Source organism: Quercus lobata, chromosome 3 (assembly GCF_001633185.2).
Source record: "Quercus lobata isolate SW786 chromosome 3, ValleyOak3.0 Primary Assembly, whole genome shotgun sequence".
Taxonomy (NCBI): domain Eukaryota; kingdom Viridiplantae; phylum Streptophyta; class Magnoliopsida; order Fagales; family Fagaceae; genus Quercus; species Quercus lobata.
In genome coordinates, this window is record NC_044906.1 from 17,712,076 (window position 1) to 17,730,245 (window position 18,170).

Sequence of the window (18,170 nt, forward strand, 5' to 3'; positions counted from 1 at the left end):
AAAGGAAATAAGGTTATTCTTTTTCTTTTCTTTATCATTAATCTTCTAGCACCCAATCAAACTTTGAAGAAAAGGAGCTCAAAATTTGAACTTCACACACTGCATTGAAAGAAGCATTTGACATTTTTTTTATGCAATATAACTTTATTAGAACAAAGGAGATACCACATGTACATAGGATGTATATAGAAAGCTCTCCTAAAATTTTACAAGAATGAAAAATTACAATTGGAAAGAAAGAAAATCAATAAAATTTACTACATAATATGTATATCTGTTAAGAAGCATGATCAAAAGAGTAAAAGTGAAGCAGTGGTAAAGAAAGATAGCAAGGCTCGTGTAAAGAAGACTACAGTACAAAAGAAGACAATTAGTCTAAACGACATTAGTATTGGTGTTTTGCTGAGAAAGCTACTTGTAGTATTAAAAGGTTAAGTGCAGCACGTGAAATGCATATGAGAGAGTTGGTTGAGTTATTAGTGGAAAGATGGCTAATTGTTATTAGAAGCGTGTAAATAAAAAAATCTGTTATAAGTAGTTAGAGGCAGTTAGTGATCTTCCCGCTCTTTTTATCTTCTGGTAGAGTAGTAATCCATAGTATAAATGTAAAGTAGTGCATTTTAATTCATTCACTTCTTGTAATCACAGTAATTGAGCAATAAGAATTTTCTCTCTTACTCAGAAAATTCTCTCTCTAGTTCTTGAAGTCTTTTGTATTTTCTTTGCTTGATTTGAATACTCTGTTTAGTTTCTGATCTTTAACAATATCACTTGTGCCAAGCATACAAGACCACTCAAACAAAAAGCTAATTTCAGCTCGATAACAGAGCTCCAAACCGTTAAGAATTCAGTTATTCATTTCCTCCATATTGTCCAATAGTAATAGAGTAGTTAGTAGCTCACAGAGCTGAGGAGGTCAGGACGTCACCACTGACGCCGCTTGAAGCCGTCGCCACCGAGGCTGCCTGGAGCTGCCACCGAGGTTGCCTAGGTTCATGGGGGGTTTGGGTTTGGGTTCACAATAGCCAATGGGTTGTGGGGGCTTTGGGTTTGGGTTCAAACATGAAATTAGAGCTAGGGAGGTTTGGGTCTAGCTAGTTTCACCACTGCTGGAGCCTTCGTTGCTAGGATGAATGGTTTTGGTTCATGAAGTTTTAGTTTGTGGCAACTCTGAGTTTTTTGTCGTGTGAGGTTTTTTTTTTTAGATTTTAGGATTTTGGCTTAAACTATGCCATTTAGGGGGAAGTTTTAATTTGTTTTAAGTTTAGCCTTGAACTAAATAGTTTTGATGCATGTCAGTTCTTTGCTTGGTCATCACTAAAACGATGTAGTTTCGAGGCTAATTTGTTAAAAATAAAATACATTGGCATGATGATGTGTCACATAACAACAAAAATTAATCATAGAGGGTGAATTGCTAATGGAACCAAATTTCAAGTGTAAAATCATGTTTTCAAAACTTTGGAGTGTAAAATTTAGTCAATCCCAAATTTCAGGGATGTAATTTTGGGAGGTAATTTACAACTTAAAATCCCGTTTTCCTCAAGAAAAACTCTCTATTCTTTTAAAATTGCACGCGTGCTATAAAATTGATGCATGAAAATTATTAACCTTTATAAAAAAAATAAATAAATAAAATAGAAGAGCCTTGCTGAGGCTAGTAGTTTTAAATTTCATAAGAAAAATTGTAACTATTCTATCTTCGAATTAAAATAAATAGTTAGCTAAAAAATAGTGTATACTATTTTCCTTTATCAACGTTAGAGAAAGAGAGAGTGGGAAAAAAGAAGAAAATATTTTATTTATTTATTAAAAAAAAGTTGTAGTATAATCAAATAGCTGTTATTTCTTGAAAAAACTACTCATCCTCATCCAAATCCACTTTAAAACCCACTATTAAGCTGTTAACCAACGCAAACTTCTCCACTAATAAATGGTTACAACAATTACTACTACGAGAAGGCAAGCACGCTGCCTCCTCGTTGTATAATGATACTAGTGCACACAGTGTGTTGCATTGCAAAAATACACTGAAAAATGTGAATTACGTTTCTAGTGTGTACGATAAACACCGCCTTTGGTGTTATTCTTGCTAAACCCTACGAAATTTAGAGTTTCTTGAGTTCGGCTTTTTGTTAGCTCAATAGATATTAGTGAGAGTTTAGGGAGGTCTTCTGAACTAGTACGCGAATCACTCTTTATTAAAAATAAACATTTGCTACAATCAGAAACAATTGCAAGTTACAATTTAGGCTTAATGAATCAAATGCAAATTCAAAATCTTACGATTCTATATAAATAACATGACTAGGCTTCAACCAAATATCTAACTTGATCAATATACTCTGTTAATTTTTATTTTATTTTATGAGAATCAAAACTCGTTTTATTTCCTAACCAATTAACAAACATTAATAGATTTAGTAACAAGTCGTTTAATCAATAATGAATATCTCAGATCAAGTGTTGGATTAATTTATTTCGCTTCATCCCAATCTATAAAACCAAAAACAATAACACACAAAAAACAAAGAGACTCGTAAGCATATAAGTACAACATCGAAAAATACAAAGAAAGAGAAGAGGGGATGAAACCCTAGGAAAAGTAGTGATACGGGTTGTGTGGGTTACGGGTATAATTGTGAGGAACGGTGAGAGCTAGTCACGCTCTTTTATTCCAGTAAACATGGAAGACTAAGACTTTGATCACTCGACAAAAGTAAAGCTATCTAAAAGACTTTTTTATAGTCTTTCTTTTTATAGGATACTTCAAAATTTTGCCGTGTGTAGTGGGTTTGAGAAATTGCGGTGTGATTGTGAGCATTTTAGGAAAATTTTATTTTATTTCATTAGTCTTCGTCTTTTTATTGTTAATACAGTAAAGACGAGGAAACCATTGCTTGATTTGAAGAATACTGTATTTCTCTCCCTTTTTTTTTTCTTTTTCTTTTTTTGTTTCTTCGTAGAAGCTTCACTACCGGGCAGACTAGACAACCAGAAGCCACGGTGCAGTTGTTGAAGGTATAATACTGTGACTTGGGAAATGCTGAATGGAAATGTTGAAAGTTGCATTTTCAAAAAATTAGCTTTTTTTTTTTTTTTTTAACTGTATTTTTTGAAAACATGATTTTGAAATCCACGTACACTTAAATGTTTGGTAAAACATGTAGAAATTGTTATTTTAAAACTCAAAAATTTTTGTTTTGGATGCAAATTACCAAAAGAGATTTTTCCTTTTTTTTGAAAAGGTAACAAAACGACTCTTTTTGTGTGTGTGTGTGCGCGCGCGCGGGGAGAAGGTACCAAAAAAGCTTAACTGTGATGTCCATGCTAATAATAATAGGAGCAATAATTATTATTTGCTAAACACGTTAACACACAGTCAGTTCCTCCGTGCCCCACTACAGAGCTAAACACGAATTCCTTCTTGGGGTTTTGGAACCCTAGTAGGGGTTTTTCCTTTGAATGCATCTGTTGGATTTCTACTTGATCACCAATATCATGTGTTATTTAATTTGTTTAACTGTTTTTTTTTTTTTTTAATTCCACAATAAAATCAAATATGGGGTCTAAATTTTACTTCCTCCTTATTAGTTAATTAATACAACTGGGTCTTTGCTATCCGATGCCTAAATTCCAAAACTTGTATCTCACCAAAATTTAAAATTTCATAACTTTAAATTAGTCTAAAACCCATTTGGCATGACATGATTCCATATTTTTGAAGTAAGGGTGCGGTATTAAAATTAGTTAAACAAAGTTTTCAATATTGTATTGGAGATCATTTCGACTTGAACATGGAAATGGATATATAAAATTTTAGGGTTGCGCTTATATATATATATATATATATGTGTGTGTGTGTGTGTAAAAATTAAAATCCACATATTTTATAAGGTAAGACAAACATGCACCAAATACATTCACAATGCATGCCCAACATTGAACATATATAAGGTAGTTTCTCTCAATGTTGTTTTAATTGAAATTTTCAGCCATGAAGCCTTTGATAATTTGTATCACTTAATTTCTTGGCCACTTCCGATAATGAATGCATGATCCGTGGAGAAACAAAGTTGATATCCACCTATGCACTAGATTTTTATTTCTTAGATCTTCCTTAAGCCTCTAGCATAGTCCCTCCACCCTATCTTCCAAATTTCATCACTTCCTACCACCACCTACATTGGATCAAGGGTCCTGCTAGGTTGGTACTATGATGGTTTATAGTGCTTCCGACTGGAAGAGACAACCTCCAGAACCTGTCGTCAATAATATGAGAAAAAATATGGGGAACAAAACTCTGTGCCAAGAAATAAAATACAAGAATAATTATAACAATTAGGCTAATGTCGTTTACCAAAAAAAAAATTTTAGGCTAATGTCTGCCATATTGATAACAAATTATGAATCAACAGGTCTTATAGATTTCATCATTGAGATTGTTTTTAAATATAATAATGAGATTTTAGTGAAGTGAGTGACTACTTGATGGCACTAGAGTGGATTTAAAATTTTTTTTTTTTTTATGATCTTTTGGTTTGTTTGTTTGTTTACTCGTACAAATCACCACTTCGTCAGTAAAATAATTTATTCATTATAATATATATGTCCAATACATGCTCGAAAGTATGCACTACCTTATTTAATGTTTGAGAGGTGGATCCTTGCGTCAATAAAGATAACATTGATTATCTTCACAGTCGTCCTACCATGGAATGGTTTCCACCTATTAATTAGTCAGCAACAAGGCACTTTAACAACTTGGTCATTGATTTTTTTTTTTTTTTTTTTCCACCAGTTGAAAAAGAAAAACCCAAAAGGATTAGTGTGTCCTATTTATATTTGAAATATTAAGGACAGCTTAAAAGGCCACCCTAACCCTTTAGTTTTTAATTCTTCATAAATTCACATTGCAATATTCTATAATTTAGAAAAGTTTGTGCTACATATATATCACCACAGAAATTTTGGTCTTTGTAGATGCCAAAATCACAAATTTTTATTTAGATACCAAAGCCACAATTAAGAATATTGAAAATGTTAGGGTTTTAGATCCCAATTAAGTCAGATTTTATCAAGTCTCTAGCTAATTAATTAAAGTGATTAATATGCAATAGATCTAATTTAAACAAACATCACACATTCCAAATGACATAAATACCAACAATGATGAGCCAGGAAAACTTTTGAAACTGTGGTTTCAAAGTGAACACACTCTCCAATTTGCAACTAGGGAGGATTTAACTTAAAAAATCCTCAAGGAAACATTTCACAAATAGAATAGAAGTTTGTACAATAAATTTAAATACACGAGTGACAACATGCAGTTTCGAATCCATGAGCTCTTCTACTGTGAAACTGTAGTACACAAACTCTCCAATTATCATCAACTATACTTGACTTGATGCAGCAACTTTAGTTCATAACAAGATCTTTTGTTTTTACAAGGTCTCTAGTTGTACCTCCAAACGGGTTTGGTAAATCTCCAAATTTGAGTACAAAACACTACCCTCTTGAATGTGTAAAAACGTGCTCTAGTGTTTTCATTTAAATATCCTTAAGTTCCATCAAAACCCTAGATCCCATGGCTAAGAAAGAAAGTGAAATCCTGATCGGTCGAGATGTGCATCTTGATCGGTCAAGATAAGTGAGTCTTTTTTTTTGCACTTATCTTTTCTTGATTTCTTGAGTCTCCATTTGTGCAAGACTTCATTTGTTTTATTTCAGAATATTTCTAGACTAAACCACTAAACAAAACTAAGTTCTAAAGGTTACAATTTGTTCATGGTTGCCAACCTAAAAATATAGACTTTATAGAAAACAATGCTCAATAAATTAGCAACTCTCTCAAAAATTTAAATTGTTTAGAAATTGTGCATTTATGCACTTAATTATTATCCTAACACTCTTGTATATATGGATCTAGAATCTCCTTAATAAGTAAGATTCAACATTTGAGATTTTTAACTTTCAAATGAGAAGTAGAATAGAGACACGATTCAAATGTAGAACCACATATTATGATTTTGTGATAAATTACCAATTCTCCTTAAGTTGGTAAAAAATGGCAAATTTAATCACTTAAAAATTATTCTAACAAAACTGAAGACTTAAAAAAACAATTTAACAAATTATAACTAACCGGAAAAAAAGAAAAAAGAAAAAAAAAAAAGACATTCTTCAAAATCAAGGGTGATGCCCTTGTCCCATTTTAGCATTATCTTCATGGCCTCAAGTAGAGTGGACAGACACAGAAACAATCTTGGTGACTTTTGGGTTTTTGTATTGCCATTTAACATGCTGCTTTGGCTTGCTCATTCTATGGATTGACCACTTCATCATTCACTCGTATCACAATGACTCCTTTGACAATTTGGGTAGGGCCTTCTTCTATTATCACATTTGTTGATTTTTCTAACATCTTTGACTTGTACTTGTAGAATGAGTAGAGGATTAACTGGACTGAGCCCAACAGAAAGCCTAATACATTTGGCACCTGAAATAAATTTTTGATTAATTTTTTTTTAATATGCTGAGAAATAAAACATTAAGTAGTTGCATACCACTTTTGGTAAGAATGTATGTAAAACCAAACACAATATATATATATATATATATATATATATGTATGTATGTATGTATGTATGTATAGACTTGTCATAGAATTGCGAAATTAAAACCTGTGAGTTGAGCTTTCATTTACCTACTCTTCCAGTTTCTTGCGAAAATGTACTTCTAAAATTTTCATTTTTGCGTTGTTCCTTGTTTTGTAAGATTACAGAAGTCGGATTTTTATTTTTTTTGCATTTCATTTGCATGGCTTTGAAGGTCACATTGGATTCACGTATAATCTAAAGGTGGTACAAGTATTTTAAAACCAATATTTTTGGGGCCATCTACGGTATGATTTGCATGCCAAGTATGCAGGTAAGTAAAAGTGTTAAGTATGCCACATAAACACATTCGTGTTACATGGCATGCCACATACGCAGGTTGGTAGAAGGGTTTTTAATTTTTTAAATAGGCTTGGATTTAAACTTCACCTACTCAAACGGTTAAACCCATTAGGATTTGGGAAGGGTTTGAGTTTTCTATCCTACATATTCAAATCCAGCGTGATTGTGTATTTGAAATTTTGAATAAGTAGAATGATTCCGTTACTCATTTTGTTTCACAAAAAAAAAAATATATATATATATATATATATAATTTTATAATAAAAGACATTGTGTCTCTCTTTCTTCTCAAAAAAAAAAAAAAAAAATTAAATTTGGTATAAAAATGCTTATTAATGCTTAAATTTTGCTAAATAATATTATAAATCTTCAATTTTACCTTAATTTTCAATAATCCTATCCATTTTAACCCAACTCATGATAACATAATAAGCAAATAGGTTTAGGAGGGGTTTGGGTTTTTTCAAATATAAATGGAATGGTTCAACGGTTGAGAGAATTCTTCAAATTTAATAGGGTTTAGTAAGGTTATAGTATGTAAAACATTTAGAGAATTTAAGCTTAGTTTTTTTTTCCCAGCTCAAACCCGACTTATTACCCATTCCTTAAATAAAAGAGATCCCACTTTCGACTATTAAACTGCATGACTTTTTTGTTTTAAATATATATATATATATATATATATATATATATATATATATAGGAATTGGATTAGTTTGTAACTTTACACGTTTTAAATGAGGAGTTTGCACTTTTATATTGCACATTTTAAATTTTTATTTCATATAAGGTCAAGAAAAGTTACCCCGACAAAGATGTCCTTGATGAGCATGGAATAAATGCCCCAGACACAAGCATTGAGAAATACGCAAAATGAAAGCGAAAACGGCATATACTCTACGCTCTTAGTCTTTATCACTGTTTTCTTCACACATAAACAAAACAATAAAAAAGAGATTAATCAGTATCAACTATAAGATATAAAATACCCTATGCTTGCAAGTTGCCAAATCAAAGTATATATATATTCCAAAACATTAAAAAAAAAAAAAAACAACTGATATGATAGATGCGGACTACACTACCTACTACCATGGTGAGAAGAGAGGTCAACGGTGACACTTGAAACATTGTCACTTAGCATTTTTTTCATCAAATGCTTGTGGACCATATTACTCGCTAAAGATTGTAGAAAATTTTAACGTAAACATTTTTAGTGAAGTAATTATAAATTACATGTTTAATGAGTGAAGAAGCTCACCATGGATGATAGAGGTGCTGCAGACTTGGCAATGCTTATTCCAGCACTTATAATTCCAACAAAGGTAAGTTTCTTGCTTGCACCATGGATTACTAGATGCGTTATTGCAATCACCAATAAAGGAAAAGCGACATTTAAGATGACCACCATATATATCATCTTAATCTGAAGAGGGAAATTGATAACATGCATAATATTATTACTTAATTGACTTTTGATAGAGATTGTAAAGTGAGTATTATAAGAAAATTAGTCTTTTTTTTTAATCATCAGCTGAAATAATAATTTAACTTAATAATTATTAAAAAGGGCATTCATAATATCATTAGAATTGGTCTAAAAAATACCTAATATTTTGCAGAATATAAGTTAGAAGAAAAATATTGGTTTATTTAAATTGGTAGTGCAATCTTAGAAACATTTTAGATTTATTAGGATTTTGGATAAATTACTCTCAAATAAATTAATTAAGCAAAGCAGTATCATTTTGATCATAATCTTAATTAAAAAAAAAAAATCATATTGTGAAACCTGGCACACTCCTAGGCCTTCCTCACTTCAAGAGTGCATTTTAATTGTATACTACTAGATTAGATTAGATTCTAAAGTATACCTACTTAATTATGAGCACAAAACAATTAAGAATGCAAAGGGTGTGATGCAGGGGAACTATATACTCTGCATAACTGTAAAGTGCAAAAACATGTATGTGAAAAACAAAGAGATTAATCAATATATCACCTTCTTATCCTTAGGAGCAAAGATGAGAAAAAGAGTCACAAAGATAATCTGTAAAATGATTCCTACGCCATCGACTGCTGCAAGAAGCAAGCCACCTGGTTTAAGAAGTCCATAGAAAGTCCACAAACATGTGTTCAATAGTGTGCATATATATGGAATTCCATCGTAACCCTCAGTCGATCTCTTCTTCACCACCCACCAAAAAGTCTTTCTACAAGAAGAAAAAAAATATATAATTATTTTAATGTTGCCACATAGGCTTCACTTGTTTCTCTCTCTCTCTCTCTCTCTCTGTCTCTCTTTGTTCTTTTTTTTCTTTTCCTTTTTCTTATAGAAAAATAGGGAAAGTGAGGAGGTGGGGTTCCAACCCTAAACATCCAGCACCACAAAGGATGCTGATACTACTAAACTATCAAGTCGAACCCCAACTTCACTAGCAATAAGTTTCTGAATCTTATAAATTTGTTAACCAATTTGAAACTCATGTTTTGCGTTTCTACTTAGGAAGTAAGTAAGTGTTGAGCATCATATGCATCATTTAAATTATTTTGATGACATTTTTTTGTGGAGAGACAATTGATTCTTATGTTAATCATTTGATTCATTGTCGATATGTGGAAAAAGCTTGATAGTGAGTGTATGTGTGTCTCCCTCTATATATTTGTTTTAGAGAAAAACTTTCTCTAATTAAATTCAAACACTTGATTCATTGATAAATGAAGTACAAACGAAGTTATCTTTTACAAGGACTATTGAATTCAATATTGTATCAATGTATTTGAATTTAATCGAAACCCTAATGTAATAACCGAATTGTATTTAAGTTTTACAATTTGTTTTAAAATCAGTAATAAAACAGAGGTTACTTATTGTGCTACAAGAACACATTTAATTGGAAAACTTAATGTATATTTTGACAAAATTGTATTTCTATTTTGTTTTAAAAGCAAAAGCAAAAAAAGAAAGGTTATTTATTGTTCTACAAGATGTAAGTCCAAATATTGCTTGTAACAAGTATAGAAAGTTTTTCAAACATTTGTTATAATGAGTAACCAGGGGTCTTTGTTGCAACACTCCATCTCAAACATCAAAGTCTACTCTATATATATACCTTAAAAGCATTGTATATTATTTCACTTCTAATATGAAAACTTAAAGCAATTACATGTCATTCCCTCTCCTTACATTAGCAATTCCTATATAAATCTAGTTAAGAGCTCAAAGAAATAACCGTCTTACATTGGAGAAGCATAAAGCAGTATAGCAGTTATATTGCCTGCAAATAAACAAGAAGAAAAATGTAAAACACGGAGTAATTGCTTACTAGAAGAAATTGAAAACAAAAGAAAAAATGGGGCATGGGACTGAGAATCCAAGAATTTTTTTTTTTTTTTTTTTGAGTTTTTATAGGAGAGAGAGAGAGAATAAGCTAACCAATAATGCCAATGATGAAGCTCAAGCAAGCCATGGAAGGAGTATGAAGAGGGAGTTGTTGGAGGAAAGAAGAGGTAGTGATGGGCTTTTAATTGTGAAGGAGAGAAGAAATCGTGGACGTCTGAAGTAGAAGATGGTGGGTTTGTTATAACATTTGCTATATATATATAGATGCTCTAATGTGTACAAGTTCACATACATGTTTTCTATTCACACGTAAAAGTTTATTGGGGGAAGGAGAACCTTGCGTAGTGCATCAAAGGGCCTTTAACTTTTCCAGGACCCAAACTCAACCAAAGGGAGAACTAAACCATGGTCTATTATCATTTTGTTGTGCAGGCCGACTGAAGTTATAGGCCACTTAGGCAGTGGCCTAAGGCCCCTACTAATAAAGAGGCCCCAAATAGTAATAATATATTATATAATATCCCATCAAAAAATTATATAATTTGAAAAAAAATTGTCTTAATCTTGAATAATTTCTCACACATGAAACTTATTCCGATATTGATGGCTTAGATTTATTTTCAGAACTAAAAGTTTTAAAAGAAATTTTGCAAATAAATGAAAACTCTCCAATTAATGTACTAAATTATATAAAGAGGCTAGAATCTTTTCCAAATGCATGTATTGCTTTTAGAATATTACTAACTATACCTATTACAGTTGCTTCTGCATAAATAAGTTTTTCAAAATTAAAATTAATAAAATCCTATTTAAGATCAACTATGTCGCAAGAAAGATTAAGTGGATTAGCCATATTACCAATTGAAAAGGAAATGTTAGCGGAAGTTGAATGCAAAAATTTAATTAGTAATTTTGCCTCTCAAAAAGTAAGAAAAATAAATTTTAATTGAAAAAAATATATGAATTTATAATTAAATATAATAAAAGGTCCTATTTAAAGATTTCGCCTAAGGCCCCCAAATTCATTGAGCCGGCCCTGTAATGTTGTGGCAGAGAGACATCTAGGGACTTCATCAAGAGTCCATTGATTTACATAGGATATTCATCTTATTTTTGTATCTATTAATTGTTTTGTATTATATATTGTGAGAAACACTTACTAAAATTTTTGGCGGGGAGATCAAGTTTCAAGGTGGTTACAGGTTTACTCAACCAACGATATCATATTCCTAGATTGAAGGTTTTACAAAAGGAATCCCGCTTAATTTATTTAACAAATAAAAATTAAGATAAATTCATGAAACATATCTTTATTGAATGAAAATGAAATTAAAATTATTGTTCAAGAAGTTGAAATAGATTAAGAGATTACAGGCTTGTTTGGTATAGTGGTGTTCAAGTATTGTTATTCAAAATTATATAAAAACTGTGATTTAATAAATGTTGTGAAAACACATGTTTAAAGTAATCATAATGCAAAAATGTGTTTAGTAACATGTTTCAAATAGCATACTTTAAAATATGAAAAAATATAACTGCATGTTTGGTATATGTATGGTTTATATATATATATATATATATATATTTATATATATTATTATTTAAGGGATGAAAATAATACTATTTTACTTAAGGAGGGAGAAAAGAAAGAAGAGAGAATGACAAAGTGGTGGACCCGTGGGAAACAAAAAAAAGAATTTCGTTTTGTCAATGGACTCCATTACTTTCAACTTATTTACAAAAAGACTATTCACCAATGGTACTTTAAAACTAAAAAGTCTTATGGATGAGTTTTCAAAATACATGTTTTAGACATCCTAAATTGAAAACTATAACTCAAACACTTTTAATAAAAAACTTCTACCAAACATACTTTTTGTTTTTTGGAAAACATAGTTTTTAGTGTTTAAATACTAAAAACTGTTATTTGAGTTTGCATACCAAACAGACCTTACATTGCTTATTTTCCTAGTTACATCATTGTGATATTCTAAAAGTATTAATTCTACAACGGTGATATCTATAATTTACCACATTATTAAAGCACGCACATGTTTAATTCCTCAGATTATGATTGAGATCATGAGAACACATATACTGAAGGCCTGAAATATTATAACATATTAAAGGAAGCAAGAAGAACACTGGCTATCCTGAAATAGACTATGAGGCAGAGCAACTTCTTTTCCAAAAATAATGATTGTATGGAAAGAGACGTATCACATATTTATGTCCACGACAAGGACTTAACCCTAGAGTTCTTTTCTTTTTCTTTTTGACTAATCAAAAGCCTTGCGGGTACCAATAGAACATATAGAAAGTATTTGTTAGAGACTTAGAGCTTTGGACAAAATTTAAGGTGCGTTTAATATCTGAGATATTGTCAATCTCAGCCGAATAATGTGTGACGAAGTTTACGAGTCATTGACAACTCAGTAATCACTCTAGTTAGACCAAAAATTGCCTTTACAAGTCATTGACAACTCACAAGAGTTAAGCCAAAAATATACTCGTATTTAACTAGTCAATGGTTCTAGATGAAGGTTTTATTTTTCATACTTTGGATTTTGATAAAATCGGATCCACTATGGATTCAAAGATTCTTGACTGTTGAGGATCATTCTAGCTATCATATGATGAGAGAAAATTATATATGGAATTGAATTTTAAAATCCACCACCCAATCTTCTCAAAAAAAAATCCACCACCCAATAATTAACCTTTAATTACTATAATAAAGAACAATGATACATATGATTAGCATTTTTTGTGTATTAATCTCTTCAACTGTCATATTAGGATTTAATTTTCAATATTTCTTATAAGTGGTCGATTGACTGTAATCACGTATCTCCAGGGAAAGTGGAATTGTATCCACTTCTATGTTGGTGGAATTGTTGTTGTATATAGATTTTTCTTTTCCTTTTCTATTTATTTACTTATTATAATTCTATAGATAGTAGTAGAGGATTTGAAATTTTGAATTTATAAGATTTAATTGAAAATATCAAAAAGTGTCAATTAAACTCCAAAGCTCTTAACTGAATCGGAGTTTTCAGCCATGAAGCCATTGGTAGCTTGTATCACAAAAATTGGATCGAGGGCCACATCTCAGAGCTAGCTAGTTGGGACTAGATGGTACAAGAGGGTTCACCAAGGGGCAAGGACCAAGGGTTGCTCTGTAATTCCTCGTATTGCTGGAAGAGGAAATTAACAAATAGGAATATAATATGAAAATAATACAAATTAGACTATATTGTTAGCCATATTGATAAGAATTAAGAACCAACAGGTCTGACAGATTTCACTTTTTTTTTTCGCATAATGAGATTACAGTAGAGTGAGCAACTAATTGCAAGAGATTAATTAGTTTCTCAAAAAAAAAAAAAAAAATTGTAAGAGATAAATACCAAAGTTCGTTGATAATTTACGTAACTAATGAATATGACAGTAAAGCATTAATAGTATTTTTTCTTTTCCTCGCACATTACCACTTGGTTTCAGTGCAATAATTTACTATAATATACTTTTTTTTTTTTTATGAGATACTATAATATACTTAATACATATGAGAAAAATCATGTGAAGATAGCACCCTATCAAAGTTGATAAAATGCTCTTTTATAGTATAATAATAACTACGATAAAATAGCGCCCTACCAAAGTTGAGGGGATCATACCCTTTTTGTGTATAATAAATGAACTATTTATAGATATAAACTATTCAGATAAATCTATATAAAATTTATGATTAGATAAATTCTAATTTTATTGAATTACTTAATTAAAATATTTATAATCTTATATTTGTATGGTAAATATATTGTACATTAACAAAGACATCAATTTTATCTTTTGAAAAACTATTTGAGTTTATAATTTTTATTCAGTTATTTATTATATAAAAGAGACTTAACTATTTAGTGCTCTAAATTATAATAAAATTATATTATCATACACACAAGACAAAGTGTGTCATCCGAAGGGGGAAAAAAGGTGTTTCATATTTCTGAATAAAAAAATGTACAAAAGCGTGTCCATTTTTTTTTTTTTTTTTTTTTGGTTAAGAGGAAATATATAAAAAAACTAAACAGCCAAGATGGCTAAGTTGGCAACATACCTACAAAAGTGTGTCCATTAACTATGATGGAATACGTACTCTACCCTATCATAATATTTTATAATATTTCTAATGCATGCACCGAAACCCTTTTAGCACTTAACTAAATATGTAGGTGGTGGATCCTTTCGCCAATAAAGATCACATGATGTTGATTTTCACAAACGCCCAACGATCATGTAATGGTTTCCACCTATTAATTATTCAGCAACAGGATAATTCAAAATTTGGGCCATCCATTAGCTATTTTGAGGGCGTTTGGATTCAAAGTTTTCCTGCATCCACGTTTTGCTGTTGCGTTTTCTTTGTTTTTTTTTTTTTTTGTTTTTTTTTTTTTTTGCCCGCATATGTTGACATTAGGGAACAAAATACACTGTTATGAACAGTGTATATACTGTTCATACATGGTACATACACTGTTTACATATTAAAAAATATTAAAAATGGATCCCACGATACTATTCACGTATTTAAAAATTATTTTGCTACAGTGTTTTCAGTTTTCAGTTTTTAATTTTCAGTTTCAGCAACAATAAACTCAATAAGCTCAGTTTTCAGTTTCACAATAAGCTCAATTCAGTTTAAGTGTTTTTTTTTTTTTCCCTACTAGTTGAAAAAAGAGGGGTCTAAAAATATTAGTTTCTGTGGCCCATCCAATCCATATTCGAATAAAAAGCACAGCATAAGAGGACAACCTTCTCCTATTAACTGAGTTGAATGAGTTAATTAAATTTCATTCAAATGGCTAAGAATTTCACTTTAGAAATGATAAGATGAACTTTATTCTATAAAATATGATCATCCCCAAGCGAACTAGATAAATTTCGTATATTGGGAGATATTAAATTCTTTTATAAATATTTTTTATACATGTCTATAGCGAACTAGACAAATTTCTTATATTAGAGTTAAGGAGTATAATTAATTATCTTTCATCTTGTGTGTATTTTTGTATCAAAGTTAATAATTTTCTATACACAATATATTATGAGTTATAATTTACTGTATTATTAAAAAAATAAAATTATTTTCTCTCTCTCTCTCTCTGAGGGTTTTTTATTAATTTTTATTTTTTTAGTGGTTTATTGCTATCATAATTTGACCCCGATATAAAATTAATTTTTAGGCTTAAACACTGCGCAATGCCAAAATTTTATAATATGCCAAAACTATGATATCTATATTTTACAATATAGATATGGAATAATTCCAGTAGATTTTTTATTATTAGGTTTTTTTTTTTTAATTTATTTTAGAAGAAGGTAGATTTGAATCATCTAATCGTGTTCAATGCATGGTTTTAAAAATTGGATCGGGGGCAAAAACGAATTTGTCTCTGGTTCTCTGTTTTTACCAATTTTTAATTGGTTTTTCTCAGGTTTGACCGGTTTTTCTGGTTTTTACCTAGTTTTTGGCCTTTTTTCAAACCGGATTGGCCTTCGATTCTCGGTTCAACTAGTCAGACCGGCCGGTCCATCTCACTCAGATCGGCGTGGAGGGTGTGGGGTTTGTGGAGATCGACGTGGTGGTGGGTCTAGGCTTGTGGGGATCGGTGTGGTGGTGGGTCTGGATCGACGTGGTGGAGGGTGTGGGTTTGTGGGGATCAGCGTGGTAGAGGGTGTGGGATTGTGGAGATCGGCATGGAGGAGGGTTTGGAGCAGTGGACATCGGTGTTTGTGGTGGAGCCATGGAGGCAGTGGGTGTGGGTCACGGTGGTTGTTGGGTATGTGGCTGGTGTGTTTCGGTGATGGGTGGGCATGGGTGAGGTGGGTTTTGCTTTGATTTTTGTATGTGGGTGTCGGTGAATCTGCAGGTCCATGGTGGTAGGGATGGGTTCAGCTTCTCTCCTGGATCGGTGGTTGATTTTGTGAGTTTGGGTCGGTGGGTGAGGGAGGTTTTTTCCTTTTGTGTATTTATAATTATTACTTCTTCTCTTTTAAAGATGAAAATAATACTATTTTATTTTAGGAGGGAGAAAAGAAAGAAGAGAGAATGACAAAGTGGTGGACCCATGGGAGACAAAAAAAAAAGAGTTTTGTCTTGTCAATGGACTCCATTACTTTCAACTTATTTACAAAATAACTATTCAGCAATGTTACTTTAAAACTAAAAACTATTATGAATGAGTTTTCAAAATACATATTTTAAACATCCTAAATTGAAAACTGTAACTCAAACACTTTTAATAAAAAACTTCTACCAAACATACTTTTCTTTTTGGAAAACATAGTTTTTAGTGTTTAAACACTAAAAACTGTTATTTGAGTTTGCATACCAAACAGACCTTACATTGCTTATTTTCCTAGTTACATCATTGTGATATTCTAAAAGTATTAATTCGACAACGGTGGTATCTTCAAAATTCTTTATTCATCCCATTTGGTTGTTTCAATCTTCATCCTAGTAAACCCAATCCAAACTCGATCTTCAACACCACTAGTTGCCATTAGTAACTTGATTAGAAGCACCAGATTTGTTAGCTTCATTTAATTTCTACAAACATTTAATGCCAACAACTTCATTACTTACGGTAACTAGTAAAATAGTCCTACGAAATAGAGAATTAGCAACTCGATTAGAAGCACCAGAGTTATGTTTAACAACACAGCAGGTCTATTCCATATAAGAAGCACACCATGTAAGCATCTTATTGAGGTGTCTTTGATTCTTGAAATATTTCGATGATTTATTGTCTACAAAAATTCATGAACTCAATTGAAATTAAATAATTTTCCTATTCTCCAAGGCAACTGCATACACCCAAGGTAAAATGTTTGCTAATATCTAAAGAAATTTGACCAATTTTCTCAAGAATTTTCATGATTTTAATAAGTTCAAAAGAAAATAATAGTACATAAACAAGCATAAACAAAATGTTGAGTTTAGTGATCCTTCAAGTAGAAAGTATTTAAATCTAAATTAAATTATTCATACTTGTAAAAAAATGTATTTTAATCTAGATTAAGAACATTTTTAAAACAAATTTATATAAGTAGCACATTGACATGCAAGATCACAATTCTTAAATCTCATATTAAGCCATGGATAATTTTTCCCTTCCACATTAGACCATTACTTCCATGCCTTCTGCAAAAGAAAATGAGCATTTAGTATTCCTCCATCACAGCTTGAGTTGCAAATAATGACACTTCTTATCCAAATAGCATATTTTCTACATCAAGTAACGCAATCCTCTCCACAAAAGTAGTGGGCAAAGCTGGAAAAGCTAGAAGCCTAGAATACCATTCTCATGTAGAGTTTCAGGATCTAATAAGTTCATACACAGAATAATTTTCCAATTTTTCGCAAATTCTCCTTTTCATTTGTGTTATGATCAGCCCAATTAATCAGAAAAATGCATGAGAGAGTGATAAATTTAAATTTTTCTTGTCAACCTAAGCAGGGACCTGCTCTTTGAACCAAAAGTACACCAAGCCTGGTGCAAACGGAAAAAGTCTAGAACATTTTCCAATTGCACAAAAAAAGATGCTTACACTATGATTATGATTCATGCAGACCAAACTATCTCATCTCCCAAACAATGCATAGCTCAACCAAACAATCAAAGCAAAATTTTCCTTGTACAATTCAAGATGTTCCACTTTCAAGTCATCTACAACAGCAAGAGGTAGTGTGATCCAATGGGATGACTGAATAATTTCTGCAGGGAGTGCTATCTCTCCGAATTTCTCTCCATTGGCATCAAATGACATCATTCTAGGCAAGTAAGTTGATTTTGTTCCTAAAG

General features: G+C 31.3%; 1 protein-coding gene and 1 non-coding gene across 2 annotated transcripts; both read right to left on the minus strand.

The window, feature by feature from the left end:
* Positions 1-2,414: 2,414 nt before the first annotated feature.
* Positions 2,415-2,499, minus strand: LOC115983050. Its single transcript, XR_004089855.1, has one exon. It is a non-coding gene; the product is annotated as a small nucleolar RNA snoR31 (small nucleolar RNA).
* Positions 2,500-5,541: 3,042 nt separating this feature from the next.
* Positions 5,542-10,523, minus strand: LOC115979925 (bidirectional sugar transporter SWEET16-like). The gene is made up of 6 exons (XM_031102044.1): positions 10,396-10,523; positions 10,201-10,237; positions 8,962-9,172; positions 8,221-8,385; positions 7,765-7,884; positions 5,542-6,499 (listed from the first exon to the last, which is right to left on the minus strand). Exons 1-6 carry the CDS (start codon positions 10,427-10,429, stop codon positions 6,323-6,325), a joined length of 744 nt encoding a protein of 247 aa, XP_030957904.1. The 5' UTR covers positions 10,430-10,523; the 3' UTR covers positions 5,542-6,322.
* Between the last annotated feature and the right edge of the window lie 7,647 nt (positions 10,524-18,170).